The 23702-nt window shown below is 39.4% G+C and overlaps 2 protein-coding genes across 2 annotated transcripts in view; both read left to right on the top strand.

Moving 5' to 3' along the window:
- The window catches only part of GABRG3 (gamma-aminobutyric acid type A receptor subunit gamma3), a 581910-nt gene that overhangs the window by 103526 nt on the left and 454682 nt on the right, over positions 1–23702 (top strand). The window lies entirely within an intron of this gene.
- On the top strand, positions 17321–17787 carry LOC132360349 (glutaredoxin-related protein 5, mitochondrial-like). The gene has a single exon (XM_059915410.1). It carries the CDS (start codon positions 17321–17323, stop codon positions 17783–17785), a length of 465 nt encoding a protein of 154 aa, XP_059771393.1. The 3' UTR covers positions 17786–17787.

The raw sequence follows: 23702 nt of genomic DNA, 5'->3' as shown, positions 1-23702 counted from the left end.
CATTACATCCCCAAGACATTTATTTTATAACTAGAAGTTGTACCTTTTAACCACCTTTACTCATTTCTACTGGTGTCTGTGGCTTGATATTCTTTTTCATTTAATTTTTAAATTTTTTTGCGATTCCTCCTAGTGTCTATTTTTAATTGAAGTGTAATTGACCTGCAACACTACATTGGTTCCAGGTGCACAACATAGTGATTCGATATTTCTATACATTACAAGATGATCAACATGATATGTCTCATTAGCATCTGTCACCATACAAAGATATTGTAATATAAATGTCATCCCTCTGATAGCACCTTAATAAATCATCCCAATGCCCATGAAGTCTCCATGATGGCAGACCACTTCCCTTTCACTTCTTCTGGAAGACAAGAAATCAAATGTTAACTAACAAAATGAATGGGCAAAAAGATTTAACAGACTAGCCAATAATTTCAAAATATTTAATGTACAGTCTTTAAAAAATCTAGATAAAATGAATAACTTGCAGAAAAGATAAATTGTAAAGTGTGAACCAAAGAAGGGAACAAATAGCATTGAAAACAACTGTAAAAATTGTCAAAGAATTTCCTCCAAACAAGATGTCAGGGCCAAATTCTTGTTTTTCAGATTTTCTCAGAATCAGTATTCCACAAACTATAAAACTTGACTGGGCAGTATAAGGAAGGTGAAAATGCACCCTCCTTGTAATAAAATGTTCATTTTATGGTGCTTCCTTGACTCTAATCCAGAAAGCTAGTAAGGATAAAAGAGTGCTGCAGATCAGTTGAATATAATGAATCTAGCTGAATCTTAATGCAAACAGCAATGCTTGCAGAGGAAACTCCATATTATATTGAAAGGATTTTCTGTGGATCCCAGGGACTTCTTTTTTTATTGAAGTATAGTTGATAAACAATATTAGTTTCAGGTGTACAACATAGTGATGCAGTATTTTTATAGATTATCCTTCATATAAAGTTATTATAAAAAATCGTATTATAAAATATTGACAATATTTCCCTGTGCTGTATCCTTGTATCTTATTTTATTATACCTAGTAGTTTGTATGTCTTAATCCCCTACCCTATCTTGCCCCTCCCTTTTCTCTCTCCTCACTGGTAACCACTAGTTTGTTCTCTGTATTTGTGAGTCTGTTTCTGTTTTGTTATGTGTATTTGTTTTATTTTTTAGATTCCACAAGAAGTGGAAACATACAGTATGTCTCTTTCTTTCTTTTTTTTTAACATCTTTATTGAAGTATAACTGTCTGTCTTTCTTTTTCTGACTTATTTCACAAAGCATAATACCCTCTAAGTCCATGTATATTGTTGCAAATTGCAGTATTTCATTATTTTTTATGGCTGAGTAGTATTTCACTGTATATATGTACCACATCTTCTTTATCCATTCAACTGTTGATGGACACTTCTGTTGCTTCAGTATCTTGGCTGTTGTAAATAATGCTGCAGTGAACATTGGCATGCATGTATCTTTTGAAATTAGTGTTTTGTTTGCTTCAGATATATATCCAGGAGTGGAATTGCTGGATCATATGGTAGTTCTCCTTTTAGTTTTTTGAAGGACCCTCATACTGTTTTCCATAGTGGCTGCACCAATTTTGATTCCCACCAAAAGAGCACAAGGGTTCTCTTTTCTCCACATCCTCACCAATATTTGTTTTTTATGGTCTTTTTGATGATAGCTATTCTGACAGGTATCTCATTGTGGGTTTTTTTTTAACATCTTTATTGGAGTATAATTGCTTTACAATGGTGTGTTAGTTTCTGCTTTATAACAAAGTGAATCAGTTATACATATACATATGTTCCCATATCTCTTCCCTCTTGCGTCTCCTTCCCTCCCACTCTCCCTATCCCACCCCTCTAAGTGGTCACAAAGCACTGAGCTGATCTCCTTGTGCTATGCGGCTGCTTCCCACTAGCTATCTATTTTACATTTGGTAGTGTATATATGTCCATGCCACTCTCTCACCCTGTCACATCTTACCCCTCCCCCTCCCCATATCCTCAAGTCCATTCTCTAGTAGGTCTGTGTCTTTATTCCCGTCTTGCCACTAGGTTCTTCATGACCTTTTTTTTTTTTTTTCTTAGATTCCATATATATGTGTTAGCATACTGTATTTGTTTTTCTCTTTCTGACTTACTTCACTCTGTATGACAGACTCTAACTCCATCCACCTCACTACATATACCTCCATTTCATTTCTTTTTATGGCTGAGTAATATTCCATTGTATATATGTGCCACATCTTCTTTATCCATTCATCCGATGATGGACACTTAGGTTGCTTCCATGTCCTGGCTATTGTAAATAGAGCTGCAATGAACATTTTGGTACATGACTCTTTTTAAATTATGGTTTTTTCAGGGTATATGCCCAGTAGTGGGATTGCTGGGTCATATGGTAGTTCTATTTTTAGTTTTTTAAGGAACATCCATACTGTTCTCCATACTGGCTGTATCAATTTACATTCCCACCAACAGTGCAAGAGTGTTCCCTTTTCTCTACACCCTCTCCAGCATTGATTGTTTCTAGATTTTTTGATGTTGGCCATACTGACCGGTGTGAGATGATATCTCATTGTAGTTTTGATTTGCATTTCTCTAATGATTAATGATGTTGAGCATTCTTTCATGTGTTTGTTGGCAATCTGTATATCTTCTTTGGAGAAATGTCTATTTAGGTCTTCGGCCCATTTTTGGATTGGGTTGTTTGTTTTTTTGTTATTGAGCTGCATGAGCTGCTTGTAAATCTTGGAGATTAATCCTTTGTCAGTTGCTTCATTTGCAAATATTTTCTCCCATTCTGAGAGTTGTCTTTTGGTCTTGTTTATGGTTTCCTTTGCTTTGCAAAAGCTTTTAAGTTTCATTAGGTCCCATTTGCTTATTTGTGTTTTTATTTCCATTTCTCTAGGAGTTAGCTCAAAAAGGATCTTGCTGTGATTTATGTCATAGAGTGTTCTGCCTATGTTTTCCTCTAAGAGTTTGATAGTGTCTGGCCTTACACTTAGGTCTTTAATCCATTTTGAGTTTATTTTTGTGCATGGTGTTAGGGAGTGTTCTAATTTCATACTTTTACATGTACCTGTCCAGTTTTCCCAGCACCACTTATTGAAGAGGCGTTTCCATACAAATTGTTAAACTTTTTGTGCTAGCTCTGTGAAAAATGGGTTGGGATTCAAGGGGTTGCATTGAATCTGTAGATTGCTTTGGGTAGTAGAGTCATTTTCACAATGTTGATTCTTCTAATCCAAGAACATGGTATATCTCTCCATCTATTTGTATCATCTTTAATTTCTTTCATCAGTGTCTTATAATTTTCTGCATACAGGTCTTTTGTCTCCTTAGGTAGGTTTATTCCTAGATATTTTATTCTTTTTCTTGCAATGGTAAACGGGAGTGTTTTCTTACTTTCACTTTCAGATTTTTCATCATTAGTGTATAGGAATGCAAGAGATTTCTGTGCATTAATATTGTATCCTGCAACTTTACCATATTCATTAATTAGCTCTAGCAGTTTTCTGGTGGCAGTTTTAGGATTCTCTATGTATAGTATCATGTCATCTGCAAACAGTGACAGTTTTACTTCTTCTTTTCCAATTTGTATTCCTTTTATTTCTTTTTCTTCTCTGATTGCCATGGCTAAGACTTCCAGAACTATGTTGAATAATAGTGGTGAGAGTGGACATCCTTGTCTCATTCCTGATCTTAGAGGAAATGGTTTCAGTTTTTCACCATTGAGGACAATGTTGGCTGTGGGTTTGTCATATATGGCCTTTATTATGTTGAGGAAAGTTCCCTCTATGCCTACTTTCTGCAGGGCTTTTATCATAAATGGGTGTTGAATTTTGTCGAAAGCTTTCTCTGCATCTATTGAGATGATCATATAGTTTTTCTCCTTCAATTTGTTAATATGGTGTATCACGTTGATTGATTTGCATACATTGAAGAATCCTTCTTGCATCCCTGGGATAAACCCCACTTGATCATGGTGTATGATCCTTTTACTGTGCTGTTGGATTCTGTTTGCTAGTATTTTGTTGAGGATTTTTGCATCTATATTCATCAATGATCTTGGTCTGTAATTTTCTTTTTTTGTAGTATCTTTTTCTCGTTTTGGTACAGGGTGATGGTGGCCTCATAGAATGAGTTTGGGAGTGTTCCTTCCTCTGCAATATTTTGGAAGAGTTTGAGAAAGATTGGTGTTAGCTCTTCTCTAAATGTTTGATAGAATTCACCTGTGAAGCCATCTGGTCCTGGACTTTTGTTTCTTGGAAGATTTTTAATCACAGTTTCAATTTTATTACTTGTAATTGGTCTGTTCATATTTTCTATTTCTTCCTGGTTCAGTCTTGGAAGGTTATACCTTTCTAAGAATTTGTCCATTTCTTCCAATTGTCCATTTTATTGGCATAGAGTTGCTTGTAGTAGTCTCTAAGGATGCTTTGTATTTCTGCGGTGTCTGTTGTAACTTCTCCTTTTTCATTTCTAATTTTATTGATTTGAGTCCTCTCCTTCTTTTTCTTGATGAGTCTAGCTAATGGTTTATCAATTTTGTTTAGCCTCTCAAAGAACCAGCTTTTAGTTTTATTGATCTTTGCTATTGTTTTCTTTGTTTCTATTTCATTTATTTCCGCTCTGATCTTTATGATTTCTTTCCTTCTGCTAACTTTGGGTTTTGTTTGTTCTTCTTTCTCTAGTTTCTTTAGGTGTAAGGTTAGATTGTTTACTTGAGATTTTTGTTTCTTGAGGTGGGCTTGTATAGCTATAAACTTCCCTCTTAGAACTGCTTTTGCTGCATCCCATAGGTTTTGGGTCATCGTGTTTTCATTGTCATTTGTCTCTAGGTATTTTTTGATTTCCTCTGTGAATTCTTCAGTGATCTCTTGGTTACTTAGTAACGTATTGTTTAGCCTCCATGTGTTTGTGTTTTTTACGTTTTTTTCCCTGTGATTCATTTCTAATCTCATAGCGTTGTGGTCAGAAAAGATGCTTGATATGATTTCAATTTTCTTAAATTTACTGAGGCTTGATTTGTGACCCAAGATGTGATCTGTCCTGGAGAATGTTCCGTGCGCACTTGAGAAGAACGTGTAATCTGTTTTGGGATGGAATGTCCTATAAATATCAATTAAATCTATCTGGTCTATTGTGTCATTTAAAGCTTCTGTTTCCTTATTAATTTTGTGTTTGGATGATCTGTCCATTGGTGTAAGTGAGGTGTTAAAGTCCCCCACTATGATTGTGTTACTGTCAATTTCCTCTTTTATAGCTGTTAGCGGTTGCCTTATGTATTGAGGTGCTCCTATGTTGGGTGCATATATATTTATAATGGTTATATCTTCTTCTTGGATTGATCCCTTGATCATTATGTAGTGTCCTTCCTTGTCTCTTGTAACATTCTTTATTTTAAAGTCTATTTTATCTGATATGAGTATAGCTACTCCAGCTTTCTTTTGATTTCCATTTGCATGGAATATCTTTTTCCATCCCCTCACTTTCAGTCTGTATGTGTCCCTAGGTCTAAAGTGGGTCTCTTGTAGACAGCATATATATGGGTCTTGTTTTTGTATCCATTCAGCAAGCCTGTGTCTTTTGGTTGGAGCATTTAATCCATTCACGTTTAAGGTAATTATCGATATGTAATGTTCCTATGACCATTTTCTTAATTGTTTTGGGTTTGCTTTTGTAGGTCCTTTTCTTCTCTTGTGTTTCTCACTTAGAGAAGTGCCTTTAGCATTTGTTGTAGAGCTGGTTTGGTGGTGCTGAATTCTCTTAGCTTTTGCTTGTCTGTAAAGCTTTTGATTTCTCCATCAAATCTAAATGAGATCCTTGCCGAGTAGAGTAATCTTGGTTGTAGGTTCTTCCCTTTCATCACTTTAAGTATATCATGCCACTCCCTTCTGGCTTGTAGAGTTTCTGCTGAGAAATCAGCTGTTAACCTTATGGGAGTTCCCTTGTATGTTATTTGTCATTTTTCCCTTGCTGCTTTCAATAATTTTTCTTCGTCTTTAATTTTTGCCAGTTTAAATACTATGTGTCTCAGCGTGTTTCTCCTTGGGTTTATCCTGTATGGGACTCTCTGCGCTTACTGGACTTGGGTGGCTATTTCCTGTCCCATGTTAGGGAAGTTTTCGACTATAATCTCTTTAAATATTTTCTCTGGTCCTTTCTCTCTCTCTTCTCCTTCTGGGACCCCTATAATGCGAATGTTATTGCGTTTAATGTTGTCCCAGAGGTCTCTTAGGCTGTCTTCATTTCTTTTCATTCTTTTTTCTTTAGTCTGTTCCGCAGCAGTGAATTCCACCATTCTGTCTTCCCGGTCACTTATCTGTTCTTCTGCCTCAGTTATTCTGCTATTGATTCCTTCTAGTGTAGTTTTCATTTCAGTTATTGTTTTGGTCATCTGTTTGTTTGTTCTTTAATTCTTCTAGGTCTTTGTTAATCATTTCTTGCATCTTCTCAATCTTTGCCTCCATTCTTATTCCGAGGTACTGGATCATCTTCACTATCATTATTCTTAATTCTTTTTCTGGAAGGTTGCCTATCTCCACTTCATTTAGTTGTTTTTCTGGGGTTTTTTCTTGTTCCTTCATCTGGTATATAGCCCTCTGCCTTTTCATCTTGTCTGTCTTTCTGTAAATGTGGTTTTTGTTCCCCAGGATGCAGGATTGTAGTTTTTCTTGCTTCTGCTGTCTGCCCTCTGGTGGTTGAGGCTATCTAAGAGGCTTGATGGGAGGCTCTGGTGGTGGGTAGAGCTGACTGTTGCTGTGGCGGTCAGAGCTCTGTAAAACTTTAATCCACTTGACTGTTGATGGGTGGGGCTGGGTTCCCTCCCTGTTGATTGTTTTGCCTGAGGCAACCCAACACTGGACCCTACCTGGGCTCTTTGGTGGGGCTAATGGCAGACTCTGGGAGGGCTCACGCCAAGGAGCACTTCCCAGAACCTCCGCTGCCAGTGTCCTTGTCCCCACGGTGAAACAGAGCCACCCCCCGCCTCTGCAGGAGACCCCACAACACCAGCAGGTAGGTCTGGTTCAGTCTGCCCCAGGGTCATTGCTCCTTCCCCTGGGTCCCGATGCACACACTACTTTGTGTGTGCCCTCCAAGAGTGGGGTCTCTGTTTCCCCCAGTCCTGTCAAAGTCCTGCAATCAATTCCCACTAGGCTTCCAAGCCTGATTCTCTAGGAATTCCTCCTCCCGTTGCCGGACCCCCAGGTTGGAAAGCCTGATGTGAGGCTCAGAACCTTCACTCCAGTGGGTGGACTTCTGTGGTATAAGTGTTCGCCAGTCTGTGAGTCACCCACCCAGCAGTTATGGGATTTGATTTTACTCTGATTGCGCCCCTCCTACCGTCTCACTGTGGCTTCTCCTCTGTCCTTGGACGTGGGGTATCCTCTTTGGTGAATTCTAGTGTCTTCCTGTCGATGACTGTCCAGCAGCCAGTTGTGATTCTGGTGTTCTCGGAAGAGGGAGTGGGAGCATGTCCTTCTACTCCGCCATCTTGGTTAATGTCTTTTTCATTTATTTCTGATCTGATCTTTATGATTTCTTTCCTTCTGCTAGCTTTGGGGTTTTTTTGTTCTTCTTTCTCTAATTGTTTTAGGTGCAACATTAGGTTGTTTATTCGAGATGTTTCCTGTTTCTTGATGTAGGCTTGTATTGCTATAAACTTCCCTCTTAGAACTGCTTTTGCTGCATCCCATAGCTTTCGGGTCATCGTGTCCCCATTTTCATTTGTTTCTAGGTATTTTTTGATTTCCCCTTTGATTTCTTCAGTGATCACTTCTTTATTAAGTAGTGTATTGTGTAACCTCCACGTGTTTGTATTTTTTACAGACCTTTTCCTGTAATTGATATCTAGTCTCATAGCATTGTGGTCGGAAAAGATACTTGATACGATTTCAATTTTCTTAAATTTACCAAGGCTTGATTTGTGACCCAAGATATGATCTATCCTGGAGAATGTTCCATGAGCACTTGAGAAAAATGTTTATTCTGTTGTTTTTGGGTGGAATGTCCTATAAATATCAATTAAGTCCATCTTGTTTAATGTATCATTTAAAGCTTGTGTTTCCTTATTTATTTTCATTTTGGATGATCTGTCCGTTGGTGAAAGTGGGGTGTTAAAGTCCCCTACTATGATTGTGTTGCTGTCGATTTCCCCTTTTATGGCTGTTAGTATTTGCCTTATGTATTGAGGTGCTCCTATGTTGGGTGCATAAATATTTACAATTGTAATACCTTCTTCTTGGATCGATCCCTTGATCATTATATAGTGTCCTCTGTCTCTTGTAATAGTCTTTATTTTAAAGTCTATTTTGTCTGATATGAGAATTGCTACTCCAGCTTTCTTTTGATTTCCATTTGCATGGAATATCTTTTTCCATCCCCTCACTTTCAGTCTGTATGTGTCCCTAGGTCTGAAGTGGGTCTCTTGTAGACAGCATATATATGGGTCTGGTTTTTGTATCCATTCAGGCAGTCTGTGTCTTTTGGTGAGAGCATTTAATCCATTTACATTTAAGGTAATTATCGATATGTATGTTCCTATTCCCATTTTCTTAAATGTTTTGAGTTTGTTATTGTAGGTGTTTTCCTTCTCTTGTGTTTCTTGCCTAGAGAAGTTCCTTTAGCATTTGCTGTAAAGCTGGTTTGGTGGTGCTGAACTCTCTCAGCTTTTGCTTGTCTGTAAAGCTTTTAATTTCTCCATCAAATCTGAATGAGATTATTGCTGGGTAGAGTAATCTTGGTTGTAGGTTTTTCTCGTTCATCACTTTAAGTATATCCTGCCACTCCCTTCTGGCTTGCAGAGTTTCTGCTGAAAGATCAGCTGTTGACCTTATGGGGATTCCCTTGTGTGTTATTTGTTGTTTTTCCCTTGCTGCTTTTAATATGTTTTCTTTATATTTAATTTTTGATAGTTTGATTAATATGTGTCTTGGCGTGTTTCTCCTTGGATTTATCTTGTATGGGACTCTCTGTGCTTCCAGGACTTGATTAACAATTTCCTTTCCCATATTAGGGAAGTTTTCAACTGTAATCTCTTCAAATATTTTCTCAGTCCCTTTCTTTTTCTCTTCTTCTTCTGGGACCCCTATAATCCGAATGTTGGTGCGTTTAATGTTATCCCAGAGGTCTCTGAGACTGTCCTCAGTTCTTTTCATTCTTTTTTCTTTATCCTGCTCTGCAGTAGTTATTTCCACTATTTTATCTTCCAGGTCACTTATCCGTTCTTCTGCCTCAGTTATTCTGCTATTGATCCCTTCTAGAGTATTTTTAATTTTATTAATTGTGTTTTTCATCATTGCTTGGTTCCTCTTTAGTTCTTCTACATCCTTGTTAAATGTTTCTTGCATTTTGTCTATTCTATTTCCAAGATTTTGGATCATCTTTACTATCATTATTCTGAATTCTTTTTCAGGTAGACCGCCTATTTCCTCTTCATTTGTTAGGTCTGGTGTGTTTTTACCTTGCTCCTTCCTCTGCTGTGTGTTTTTCTGTCTTCTCATTTTGCTTATCTTACTGTGTTTGGGGTCTCCTTTTCGCAGGCTGCAGGTTCGTTGCTCCTGTTGTTTTTGGTATCTGTCCCCAGTGGCTAAGGTTGGTTCAGTGGGTTGTGTAGGCTTCCTGGTGGAGGGAACTAGTGCCTGTGTTCTGGTGGATGAGGCTGGATCTTGTCTTTCTGGTGGGCATGTCCACGTCTGGTGGTGTGTTTTGGGGTGTCTGTGGCCTTATTATGATTTTAGGCAGCTTCTCTGCTAATGGATGGGGCTGTGTTCCTGTCTTGCTAGTTGTTTAGCATAGGGTGACCAGCACTGTAGCTTGCTGGTCGTTGAGTGAAGCTGGGTCTTAATGTTGAGATGGAGATCTCTGAGAGATTTTTGCCATTTGGTATTACAAGCTGGGAGTATTGGGAGTATTTGGTATTGTGGAGCTGGGAGGTCTCTTGTGGACCAGTGTCCTGAAGTTGGCTCTCCCACCTCAGAGGCACAGCCCTGATGCCTGGCTGGAGCACCAAGAGCCTTTCATCCACACGGCTCAGAATAAAAGGGAGAAAAAATAGAAAGAGGATAAAATAAAATAAAATAAAGCTATTATAATAAAAAAATAAGAAAAAAATTATTAAGAAAATATTAAGAAAAATTTTTTTTTAATTTTTTAAAATAAATTTATTAATTTTTTATAATAAAAAGTAAGAAAAAATTATTAAGAAAAAATATATTAAGAAATTTTTTTTTAAATTTTTTTAAAATAAAAAATAAGAAAAGAATTTTTAAGAAAAATTTTTTAATTTTTTAAAATAAAAAGTGCGGACAAAATTATTAAGAAAAAATTTATTAAGAAAAAAAGGTTTTAAGTAAAATAAAAAAAAAAAATACAAAAACAGATGGACCGAACCCTAGGACAAATGGTGAAAGCAAAGCTATACAGACAAAATCTCACCCAGCAGCATACACATATACACTCACAAAAAAAGGAAAAGGGGAAAAATTAATATATCCTGCTCCCAAAGTCCACCTCCTGAATTTGGGATGATTCGTTGTCTATTCAGGTATTCAACAGATGCAGGTACATCAAGTTGTTTGTGGAGCTTTAATCCGCTCCTTCTGAGGCTGCTGGGAGAAATTTCCCTTTCTCTTCTTTGTTCGCACAGCTCCCAGGGCTCAGCTTTGGATTTGTACCCGCCTCTGCGTGTAGGTCGCCTGAGGGCGTCTGTTCTTCGCTCACACAGGACGGGGTTAAAGGAGCAGCTGATTCGGGGGCTCTGGCTCACTCAGGCCTGGGGGAGGGAAGGGTACGGATACAGGGCAAGCCTGCGGCGGCAGAGGCCGACGTGACGTTGCAGCAGCCTGAGGTGCGCCATTCGTTCTCCCGGGAAAGTTGTCCCTGGATCACAGGAGCCTGGCAGTGGCAGGCTGCACAGGCTCCCGGGAGGGGCAGTGTGGATAGTGACCTGTGCTCACACCCAGACTTCTTGGTGGTGGCAGCAGCAGCCTTAGCGTCTCATGCACATCTCTGGGGTCCGTGCTGATAGCTTGCACCCATCTCTGGAGCTTGTTTAGGCGGCGCTCTGAATCCCCTCTCCTTCCGCACCGCAAAACAAAGAGGCAAGAAAAAGTCTCTTGCCTCTTTGGCAGCTGCAGACTTTTTCCCGGACTCCCTCCTGGCTAGCTGTGGTGCGCTAACCCCTTCAGGCTGTGTTCATGCAGCCAACCCCAGTCCTCTCCCTGCAATCCGACTGAAGCCCCGAGCCTCAGCTCCCAGCCCCCGCCTGCCCCAGCGGGTGAGCAGATAAGCCTCTCGGGCTGGTGAGTGCTGGTCGGCACCGATCCTCTGTGCGGGAATCCCTCCGCTTTGCCCTCCGCACCCCTGTTGCTGCGCTCTCCTCCGTGGCTCCGAAGCTTCCCCCCTCTGCCCCCCACAGCCTCAGCCCATGAAGGGGCTTCCTAGTGTGTGGAAACATTTCCTCCTTCACAGCTCCCTCCCACTGGTGCAGGTCCCATCCCTATTCTTTTGTCTCTGTTATTTCTTTTTTCTTTTGCCCTACCCAAGTACGTGGGGAGTTTCTTGCCTTTTGGGAGGTCTGACGTCTTCTGCCAGCTTTCAGTGGGTGTTCTGTAGGAGCAGTTCCACATGTAGATGTATTTCTAATGTATCTGTGGGAAGGAAGGTGATCTCCACGTCTTACTCTTCTGCCATCTTGCCCAGACCCCCTCTCATTGTGGTTTTGATGATTATCCATGATGAGCATCTTTTCATGTGCCTGTTAGCCATCTGCATGTCCTCTTTGAAAAAACGGACTACTCAGGTCTTCTGCCCATTTTTTGATTGGGTTCAATTTTTTTTGATACTGAATTGTATGAGCTATTTATATGTTTTGGATATTAACTCCTTATATGTCACATCATTTACAAGTATTTTCTCCCATTCCATAGGTTGTCTTTCCATTTTGTTAATGGTTTCCTTTGCTGTTCGAAACTTTTAAGTTTAATTAGGTCCCATTTGTTTATTTTTGCTTGTATTTCCTTTGCCTTAGGAGAGAGATCCAAAAACTATTGCTAAGATTTATGTCAAAGAATGTTCTGCCTATGTTTTCTTCTTGGAGTTTTATGGTTTCTGTTCTTAAACATGTAGGTCTTTAATCCATTTTGAGTTTATTTTTGTAAATGTTGTGGGATATTTAATTTCATTCTTTTACATCTAGCTGTCCAGTCTTCCCAGTGCCACTTATTGAAGAGACTGTCTTTTCTCCATTATATATTCTTGTCTCTTTTGTTGTAGATTAATTGATCATAAGTGCCTGGATTTATTTCTGGGGAGAACCCATTGATCTCTGTGTCTCTTTTTGTGCCAGTAACATGCTGTTTTCATTTCTGTAGCTTTGTAGTACAGTCTGAAGTCTGAGAGTGTGATACCTCCAGCTCTGTTTTTTTTTCTCAACATTGCTTTGGCTACTCATGGTCATGTGGTTCCAAATAAATTTTAGGATTGTTTATTCTAGTTCTGTGAAAAATGTCACGGGTATTTTGATAGGGATTACATTAAGTCTGTAGATTGCTTTGGACAGTACAAATATTTTAACAATATTAATTCTTCCAATCCATGAACACAGGATATCTTTCTGTTCCTTTGTATCATCTTCAGTTTCCTTCATCAGTGTCTTATAGTTTTCAGAGTATAGGTCTTTCACCTCCTTGGTTAAGTTTATTCCTAAATACGTTATTCTTTTAGATGTGATTTTAAATGGGATTGTGTTACTTACCTCTTTTTGATAGTTCATTGTTAGTGTATAGAAATGCTGCAGATTTCTGTTTATTAATCTTGTATCCTAAAACTTTACTGAATTCATTTATCAGTTCTAATACTTTTTTTGGTGGAGCCTTTATGTTTCTCTCTATATAATATTACATCATTTGCCAATAGTGACAGTTTTATTTCTTCCTTTCCAATATGGATGACTTTTCATTCTTTTTCTTGTCAGATTGCTCTAAGTAGGACTTCCTATACTGTGTTAAATAGATGTGTCCAGAGTGGGGAGCTCTGTCTTTTTCATGATTTTAGAGGGAAAGCTTTCAGCTTTTCAGCACTGAGTATGTTAGCTGTCAGTTTTCAGAAATGGCCTTAATCATGTAGGGATTTGTTCCTTCTTACCAACTTCGATGAGAGTTTTTTATCGTAATCGTTGTTCAGTTTTGTCAAATGCTTTTTCTGCATCTATTGAGATGATCATCCTTCCTTTTGTTAGTATCGTATATCACATTGATTGATTTGCATCCCTTGTATAAATCACACTTGATCATGATGTATGATCTTTTTTATATATTGTCAGATTCAGTTTGCTTATATTTTGGTGATGATTTTTGAATCTATATCCATCAGAGTTATTTGCCTGTAGTTTTCTTTTTTACAGTGTCTTTGTCTGGTTTTGATATCAGGGTAATGGTGGTTGTAAAATGAATTTGGGAATGTTCCCTTCTCTTCAGTTTTTTGGAATAGTTTGAGAAGGATAGATATTAGCTCTCATTTATGTGTTTGGTAGAAAACCTTGTGAAGTTGTCTGTTCATGGACTTTTATTTACTGGAATTTTTTGGATTACTAATTCAATTTCAGTACTGGTGATTGGTCTGTTCAGATTGTCTATTTCTTCCTAATCCAGCCTTGGAAGATTGTATGTTTCTAGAAATTTATCCATTTCTACTAGGTTGTCCAGTTTGTTGGCATATAACTGTTCATAGTATTCTCTTATGATTCTTTGTATTTCTGTGGTATCAGTTGTTATTTCTCCATTTTCATTTCTTATTTTCTTTATTTGGGTCCTCTCACTTTTCTCCTTGGCGAGCCTGGTTACAGGCTTATAGATTTTGTTTATCTTTTCAAAAAGCTAGCTCTGGGCTTCATTGATCTTTTCTATTTTTTTTTTTTTTTTTGGTGTGTATTTTATTTTTCTCTCTGATTTTTATTTTTTCTTTCTCCTGCTGACTTTGAGCTTTGTTTCTTCTTCTTTTTATATTTTATTTAAGTGGTAGGTTAGGTTGTTTATTTGATTTTTTCTTGTTTCTTAAAAGTAGTCGTGTATCAATATTAACTTCCCTCTTAGAACTGCTTTTGCTGCATCCCAAGGATTTAGAAAGTTGTGTTTTTATTTTCATTTGTCTTGAGGTATTTTCTGATTTCATCTTTGATTTCTTCATTGACCCATTGGTTTTTCTTGTTTTTTGTGTGTGTTTTTAGTAGTGTGTTGTTTAGTTTCCATGTGTTTGTATTTTTTTTCCATTTTTGTTTATGATTGACTTCTAGTTCATACCATTGTGTTCAGAAAAAAAGCGTGATATAATTTTTATCCTCTTAAATTTGTTGAGACTTGTTCTGTGGCCTAGCATGTGATCTACATGGAGGACATTCCATGTGCACTTGAATAGAATGTTATTCTGCTGTTTTTGGATGGAATGTCCTGTAGTTATCTATTAATTCCAAGACCAGGGCTGGAACCCATGTCCCCTGCATTGGCAGACAGATTCTTAACCACTGCGCCACCAGGGAAGCCCCAGTGTCCATTTAGTGTTGATGAACTCTTAGTTTTTGGCTTATCTGAGAAGTTCTTTATCTCTCCTCCAATTCTAAATGACAGTCTTGCTGTAGGGTATTCTCAGTTGTAGGTATTTCCCTTTCACCACTTTACATAAATCATGCCACTTTCTTCTGGCCTGCAAAGTTTCTGCAGAAAAATCAGCTGATAGACTTATGGGGGATTCCCTTCCTTTGTATGTGACTCTTTGTTTTTCTCTTTTTGCTTTTAGAGTTCTCTCTATTTCTTTAACTTTTGCCATTTTAATTACGATATGTCTTGGTGTGGGTCTCATTTGGTTCATCTCGTTTGGGACCCTCTGTGCATCCTGCTTTGGCTATCTGTTTCTTTCTTCAGGTTTAGGAATTTTACAACCATAATTTTATCAAATGCATTTTCAACTGTTTTCTCTTTGTCTTCTCCTTCTGGAACCCCTATAATGCAAATGTTAGTGTGCTTGGTGTTGTCCAAGACATCCCTTAAACTGTTCTCATTTTTTTAATTTTTTTTTTTTTTTTTTTTTTTTTTTGCTATTCTGACTGGGTGATCTCCATTATTCTATCTTCCAGAGCACTTATGTGTTCTTCTGTTTGACTGCTGTTAATTCCTTCCAGTGTGTCATTCATTTCATTTACTGTATTCTTCAGTTCTGACTGGTTCTTTTTATATTTTTTAGTTCCTTGTTAAACTTCTCACGTGTTCATCTATTCTTTTCTCAAGTTCAGTTAGCATTCTTATTACTAACGCTGTGAACTCTTCATCTGGTAAATTATCTCTGTTTCAGTAGTTGTTTATTTTTTTCTTTCTTTCAGGTTTCTTTCCCACTTGTTCTTTCATTTGTAACAATTTCCTCTGTCTTCTCATTTTGTTTAACTTTCTCTGTCTTTATGAAATTAGGTGAAATGGTCACCTATTCCAGTCTTGAAGGGGTGTCCTTGTGTGGGAATGTCCCTATGCAGTTTGTGTTGAGTAGCTTTGATGGGAGAGCCGGATTTGAGCGTGTGCTAGCAGCTATCACCATGGTGGGAGGTGGGGCTGGAGATGAAGCAGCCAGAGCCAGTGCCAGATGTGAGCTGAGCTTCTCCTTTGTTCAGTGGCTGTCACTGCCCTATGTGGGGTGGGTCAGCAACTTCTGCTCCCAAGTTGCTGGAGCAGAAGCCCTGAGTGTTGGGTCTGAGCTGATTCCATTCCCTGTAAATGTGTGCTCTGCCCTCTCCCAGCAATGGCACCTACACCCCAGAGTGGAGTAGCACTGGAGCAAGAGGGTCTGGAGTGTGCACCAGGTATGGGCCAGCATGCACACTGGGTGGTCCTGGCACCAGTCAGAGCTAAGTCTCTGCAAATGCCAGTAATAGCCACTCTCGCCCCTTTCAAATGCAGTGCTGGGTCTGATCCCACTCCGTCCCTCCAACTGTGCACCTTCCTTGGCAGGAGCAGCCTCCACCCTAGTGTGGAGCTGCATTGGAGCCAGAAGTGCTCAGCGGGTGCTCAGCCTGGGCCAGGGTGCACTGGAGCAGTCACGGGAAGCTAGACAAAGTCCCAGACAGTTTCAGTCTGCTTCCTCTGTCTTGTTTTGGGAGCAAGCAAGCATCTGCGCATGCCTCATGAGTGGAGTCTAGGTTTTCTCAGCCCTCCTGTTAGTTTTACTGGTTTTCAAACCAGCTAGGGGACTCATCTTCCAGGTGTTGGGCCCCCAGGCTGGGGCCCAATATGTGGTTCAAACCCCTCACTCCTCAGGGAGGATCTCCGCCCATGTAATCCCCCTTTCCTCTGAGCCCTTCCCAGAGGCACAGGTTCTGACCTGATCACTTCTCCTCCCTTCCTACTTGATTCCGTGTGGGTCTTTCTTACAGTCTTGGTCGCAATGGAGTCTTTCTGCCCGTCTCCTGTTAGTTTTCAGTGAGAACTGTTCCACGTGTAGATCCATTTTTAAGGTGTTTTTGGGGGAGGTGAGATCCATGTCCTCCTACTCTGCCATCTTGATCTCTCCCTCTGGAGACTCCTTGACAGGGTGTAAGGTGGTTTCACATTGAAGGAGGAGGTGCAGCTGTGTAAACATCACAGCTTTGAGACCAAGAAGGAAATGCTTGTAATCACTGAGATCAACTGCTGTCCCCGTTCTGCAGGGGACCTTGAGACGGACACCTTCTGGAATGAGTGTGGGCCTTAAAGCAAGAGCATCAGATCTGGGCATGAAACTGGTCAAGGTTCAGTAATTTACAGCCCATGGGCCAGATGGGACCAAGACCTGCTTTTCTTTCTTAAAAATTGCTGGTTAACTAAGAAAAATCTGTACACTTTTAAAGTATTGTAAGAAACCAGCAACAATGACAGCAACAGCAAATCCCAAGAAACAAAAGAAGAATGTGTGAGACTCTGTTCCATAAAGCCTGAAATATTTTCTCCCTAGCTCTTCATAGAAGAAAGTTCACCAACACCTGCTCTAGAGGCACCCCAGCTTTCTGCTTTTACAGGCACACCAAGAAGATATTGTGTGTTCAATTCCAGACCACCGTGATAAAACAGATATCACAATAAAGTGAGTCACATGAATATTCTTTTGTTTCCCAGTGTGTGGAAAGTTACGTTTATATTATACTGTAGTCTATGATGTGTGCAATAGCATTGTGTCTGAAAAAACAATATACATACCTTAGTTAAGAAATAGTTTATTGGGGGAAGGCTTCGGCTGGCTAGCCCAGGGCCCTGGCCATCGAGAGCTCCGGCCAGCGTGCGGGGATGAGCGGGTCCCTGGGCCGGGCGGCAGCGGCTCTGCTCTGCTGGGGGCACAGCGCGGGCGGCAGCCTGCGGGGCCTGGGCATGCGGGCGGCGAGCTCGGGCGGCAGTGGCTCGTCGGAGCACCTGGACATGCTGGTGAAGAAGGACAGGGTGGTGGTCTTCCTAAAGGGGACGCCGGAGCAGCCCCAGTGCGGCTTCAGCAACACCGTGGTGCAGATCCTGCGGCTGCACAGCATCCGTGACTACGCAGTCTACAACGTGCTGGACGACCCCCAGCTCCGGCAAGGCATTAAAGCCTATTCCAACTGGCCCACCATCCCGCAAGTGTACCTCAACAGCGAGTTCGTGGGGGACTGTGACATTCTTCTGCAGATGCACCAGAATGGGGACCTGGTGGAAGAACTGAAAAAGCTGGGGATCCGCTCCACCCTCTTAGATGAAAAGAAAGATCAAGACTCAAAGTGAGGGTGGCCACACAAGGAAGCTGCTGGTGTCAGAATCTCACTGCCAGAAAAGCCTTCCCGATTCTAGTTTTTGCTCTTCAGATGACTGTTTGCACTGATTCCTCCAGTTTGTAAGCAGCCTGGTGATTTTAGCATGTCTGGTGTTTGAGCAAGGAATATCCTATCGTGAACATAATTGTAACCACTGCACCGTCATAATCAATGTTGTACGACGAGATTGCTGTAAACACAATTCCTTCTTATGTTGTCCTTTGCTCTTTGCTTGATTCAGGAGTAAACCTAGGAGCTTTTGAATCCTCATTATTATTCATGAGTCCTCTGAAAATATGTCAGTCTGCAAAGATAATATACCCCCCCCTCCCCAATTTTTTGTAACTTGTTCTGTTAAGAAAAAATGATGGACAAGGAAGAAAATAAGATAACCGGGGTGTTTTTTAAAATAAACTGCCAACCCAGGGAAAAAAAAAAAAAAAAGAAATACTTTATTGCTAAAAAATGCTCGTAGTGGTAACATCAAAGATCACTAATCACAGATCACTGTAACAAATGTAAGAATGATGAAAAAGTTTGAAATATTGCGAGAATTACCAAAATGTGACACAGAGATGCAAAGGAAGCAAATTCTGTTGGAAAAATGACACCGATAGACTTGCTCAATGCAGGGTTGCCACAAACCTTCAATGGGCAAAGCACAAGAAAGCAAAGTGCAATAAAACAAGATAGCCCTGTGTAACAGTTTTTTGATTTTTAAGATCAACCAATACTGAGTACCGTGAACTTAGAGGAGGCATAACTTGGGGTTATTAGTTCTAAAGTTGTTTGCTAATGATATGATTATATATTTAGGAGACTGAAAGGAGACAATGAAAAAGTTAGAACATGATAGAGATTACTAAAGGTTTGAGAGCAAAGATAAAAGTGTTCTCAAAAATGAATAAGAAAAAAAATCCACCATTTCCCCAGAAGTACTAGAAAAAATATTTTTAAAAAAGCACAAGAGAAGAATCACGAAGAGAAAATAAAGACACAAAACAATGATTAAATCAGTAATCAAAGAAAGTCACTCATTTAATAAATATACATGAGCATCTTCTTTGGATCAGGCATTGTTTTAGGTCCTGAAATCAAATTTAACACCAAAGATTCACCCTGGGAATTGGCAGAGACATTCTCACAGTGCTGGGAAGGGCTGTGGGAAGAGGTGAGAGGTATCATCCAGTGTTGGTGAGAGAATAAAACTGGGGTTTGTGGAGAGCTTTTTTGAGAAGCCCTGCCTGGAAGCCTGTCACGTCACATCTGCTAGCCCATCTCGCATGGCTGGATGGAAACCCCTGAGCTCCCACCACAGCAGCATCCACTGCAAACAGAAAACCAGTACCTGTGCCAGATGGCAAATGAGGTTTTTAAAATTATATTTGTCATATTTGTTCTGCAATAAATGAAACTCAGTTGTACAGTGAACTTTCAAGGATGATTCTAGCACATTCCTCTGTATTCCTGCACTGACTCTTCCTAAGACCCCAGACTTTGATCAGGAAAAAGCAACAGATCACCCAGTTCAGGTGTATACAAGTGCTGGAACCTTCATCAGAGAAGCACGTCATTAAAACGTGGTCCATTTCTCCCTTTTTTCCAGACTCTGTACTCTTTCTTATTTCAGAGGGTTGAGGATACAAAGACAGAGTCTAGAGTAGACAGTTCTTCTGTATCCGTTGTCCAGATGGAAAAACAAGACCCTCCAGCATGTGGCCCGAAGACCATAACCCTGGCCCTGCTTTGAAACATTCAGTACTTGATTCCAGTTTTTTGGCCTCCAGATTTTCAGCTTCTGAAAACCCCAAGGGCACTTCCTCCTTCTTACCTGGGAGCACATGGACGTGAGCTGATCTGCAAGAAATGCTTCACCTTTCCGTGTCCCGAAGTAACCGAGAACTTCAAAAAAAGACATTTTCCAATTGGGTTCTTTGCACAAGCTGGGTCAGGACAAGTCATCACACACACAGTTTTTATGGGATTAAACCATTTTTGCTTTTGTAGTTCCAGTAGAGAATGTTTTTTGAATCCAACTAACAAGTCTTCAACGTCTATGGTCATTTATGCTTTTGGTTTTTAAGAGAGAATGGCAAATGATAAACAACTAGAGTGTCTGAGATTTATTAAAACCAAAGGATTCCAGAGGTTGTGTCTTGGAGTCATTTGAGTTTTGCTCCGTTTTCTGTGCCTTACACATCTATAGGGCTGCACAGTCCTAAAGGATGCCTCTGTGCTGCCTGGAAAGATTGGGCAGCAGAGGGCCCTGGTGATGGAGAAAGTGAGTCTTGGTCACCAGGTTATCCTTAGGGCTCCCTCTGCATGCCCTTCATTAGTTCCATATGTGAAGTGTGGTGTTGTTTTAAAGGGATTGTCCCATGTACTTATTCTTTGGAAAGTTACCATCCTGATTGGTAGGTGTAAGACAACATAGTTCAGAACATTTTCCATTTAGTCTAAAAACAGAAAGACCAAATTTACTTGCCTAAAAGAAGTCCCAGGGACAAAGAAATAAAAAAGAAGTGACTGCGTACATGCAGACAGTGTCCATGTACATACAGACAGAAAGTCATTACATCCAGCTTCTGTTGCAGTACCAGGAGGGCTTTTGCCCTGCCCTGTGCAGCCAGGCTTGTTGCATGACATGAGAGTATGTGGGCTCAACTGGGAAGCTGTTTATTTACTCATGTCACAGTGAATCTTTGGGATATTTCCATTGCAGAATTTTACAAACAGTTGCTTGGAGAAGCCATGGACTTTTACTGAAGAGTGTGCTAATCTGCTCTATCTGCAAAGACAGCCTTTGAATTTAAAGTCCTATCTTACTGAATTCCCATGGTGACTCATAATAAGACAGCGGGTTCAGGTTTACCATGCATCTGAGAATGGAGCAGATGGTGACAAGAGTTTATACCCAGCTCTCTCAGCAGAGTTCGGTGTAATTAATAAGTGGCAGAGTCTTACTGAGTAGTTGTGGATAAGGGTAATGATTTTTGTGTATGCTTTTCATTTTAAGTTTTAGATGCACCCTGTGGGGTGAAGAACTCGGCAAGTCTGAATCATTTGATTTCTCAATTTGACTAAATTCTGAGAAACGTACTGAACAGTAAGTGAGCTATGTTATGCTCACCCAAAAGTCACAGTATCTTTGAATTTGGGAAATTAACTTATGTATCCCAAACTTTCTGGCTACACATCCAGTTCTGGTCATTGTTTTGATCTGTTGCTATTTGTCAAAGTACTTCAAAAAAACAAATGGCCATAATGGAAACTAAGAGCTACCATCTCATAAATAGTCAGAGTAACTGTAGAGATGTGCTGTCTGGATTCATCCTTGTAGTCCTGAAGACTAATTTAGTCCATTAGATTCCAGTATGTTCTTTGACTTGATCAAAATTGATAAGTGATTAGCACTAAGTCTGAAACTGTGCCACTTTGTCTAAAATAAAATTGATTTTTAACTGCTTTTGTATTGCTAGAGTATGTATTTTTTCTTTTTCCAGCTTTATTGAGATATAATTGACACATAACTGTGTAAGTTTAAGGTTTACAATGGGTTGACTTGATACATTTATAAATTGCAAACTGATTACCACCATAATATTTGCTTCCACCTCCATCCCATCACATATTTACCATTTAATGTTTTTTTTGGAAAGCTCTTAGGCTAAATGCAACCACTGTCACCAGTAAAACCATTTGTAAAGTCTACACACAAATGAATTTTGGATCCAATAGCCACTATTAAAATAATTTTAGGCCTCCATTTGTTGGTTAGGGAACACTAAGCTGCTGTAACAAGAAAATCCAAGTAATTCAATGATTTGAAGAGTATAGAAATTTCTTATTAGGAATTCCGAGGAACATTTCAGGCTGGTAGGCTGCTCTGGCCCCTCGGGCATTCAGGGAAGCAGGCTGACAATGAGTGCTCCATCTTTTCCAGCATGTGACTGCAAAGCCTGGAGGGTACTCCCTACTCTGTTCACAAGTCCCTTGGGGAGAACTAAGTTCTGGGGCTACAGCCAGCTGCAGGGGGGTCTGTGAAATGGGTTCTTGTCTGGCACTCTCTTCCCACGTGCAACCCTGTTCTTACTGAAAATTGGGAGAATGGATTTTGGTGGGCAAATAACAAGTAGTCTCTACTTCTATTGGTTTAGTTTATAGGCTAAATCCAAGTTACAAGAACAGTATGTTGACCTGTAATTTCTAAGTTTCTACTGATAACTGGGATAGTTAACTGTAACCTTTATTCCAGTTTGAAAATATGGTTCAATAAATATGGAGTCAAGGATATATTTCCAAATCGAGTCTTTATTACTGTTTTGTAACAATTTCTAAACCCAGACTCCCAGTAGTGTTTCTTTTACTGTCTATGCTCATGATGGCATTGTCGCCACTGTGTAGTGACAGTGCACAGGATGGACTCACCTGGAAGGACTGAGCCCTTTTCATTTCTATTGACCATCAATCAGTTATTTGGATACCAACTACATTCTTCTCTCACCCTGTCAAGAAACCTGAAGTTTGGCAAATATTCTTTTTCATTTCTAACTTAAATGTCCCAGAGAGGAGACATGTGTTCCGAGACTGTATTGAGATGGTATGAAGGTAAATTATGCAAAGCAAAAGGATTTGCAACCATGTGTATAGCTTTCACCAGCCTGATGATAATGCCTTCAGATAGTCTGTTTATAGAACAAACATATGGATACCAAGGGGAGAAGTGAGGGTGGGATGAATTGGGAGATTGGGATTGACACTACTATACATACACTACTATGTATAAAATAGATAACTAATGAGAACCTACTGTATTAGCACAGGGAACTCAATGCTCTGTGGTGACCTAAATGGGAAAGAAATCCAAAAAAGAGGGGATATATGTATACGAATAGCTCATTCACTTTGCCGTACAGCAGAAACTAACACAACGCTGTAAAGCAACTATATTGCAATAAAAATAAAAAAATTTTTTTAAAAGATGCAGTTTATTTCTAGTCTAGTTTTTATACAGAAAAACTTATAGCTTCAGGTCTCTGTTACTTCAGATACCCTAATGTTGAGAAAAGTAATATCAAAATGATGCCCAACATAACCAAAATTTTAGAAAAAAAATTTATTTAAATCAATTGAACCAGCATCATTTGTTTAAAAAAAAATTACCCTTCAATATAAATTTCTCACTTCTAAAACACTTTTGTCCATCAAGAAAAGATAAAACAAGAAACCATAAAAGGAAGACCAAACGCATGTATTAGTATCTTTGCTGCCTTCATTCCCTTTGCTAGTGCTAAAAATCTCTAGTCAAAAGGGACTTGCCAAAGACAAGGATTAGCAAGCAAGCCTGTAGGATGCTTACAAACATTTAATAAAATCGTAAAGTATTATACTTCTCAGCTTCTGTGGAGATAGTTCAAAATTTTGAATTCAAGCCAATGGTAAGAACACTGTGTGAAAAATCTGCAGTTTTGTTGCAGATAGGTTACTTGTTGTCATTGGTGGTATGTAAAGTGATGGTGGTAAAAACAAAATATGGAAAAAGCAGTTCAATGTTTGTATCTACACAGGAATACCGGATATAAATGAAACAGATTTCCTGTTTAGGTCAGTCTTTTTTTTTCTCTCTCTTTGGGGCTATTCAATGTAAAGTTTTCAATAAAAAGTCTGTAAACTGGGGGAAAAAAAGATGCAGTTTAGATGATTGAACCACTAGGTGGCACCACAGAGAACATAAGTATCTGTACCAATCACCAGGTGAAAAAGTTTGTTCTTTGCTTAAGTATCTGTATTTCGTAGCAGCAGAACTTGGTCCTAGAACCTCTGTGTGGCCAAAAGTTACTGAAGAATGAACCATGTTCCCCCTTCTAGTTTTTTCCCTAAAATATGTA

Source organism: Balaenoptera ricei, chromosome 2 (assembly GCF_028023285.1).
Source record: "Balaenoptera ricei isolate mBalRic1 chromosome 2, mBalRic1.hap2, whole genome shotgun sequence".
NCBI lineage: Eukaryota > Metazoa > Chordata > Mammalia > Artiodactyla > Balaenopteridae > Balaenoptera > Balaenoptera ricei.
The sequence above is the reverse complement of the archived record's forward strand: the minus strand, read 5'-3'. Positions and strand labels throughout refer to the sequence as shown.

What these genes read in the sequence shown, in the direction of transcription:
- LOC132360349 (XM_059915410.1), top strand. Translation starts at nt 17,321, where the DNA reads ATGAGCGGGTCCCTGGGCCGGGCGGCAGCGGCTCTGCTCTGCTGGGGG.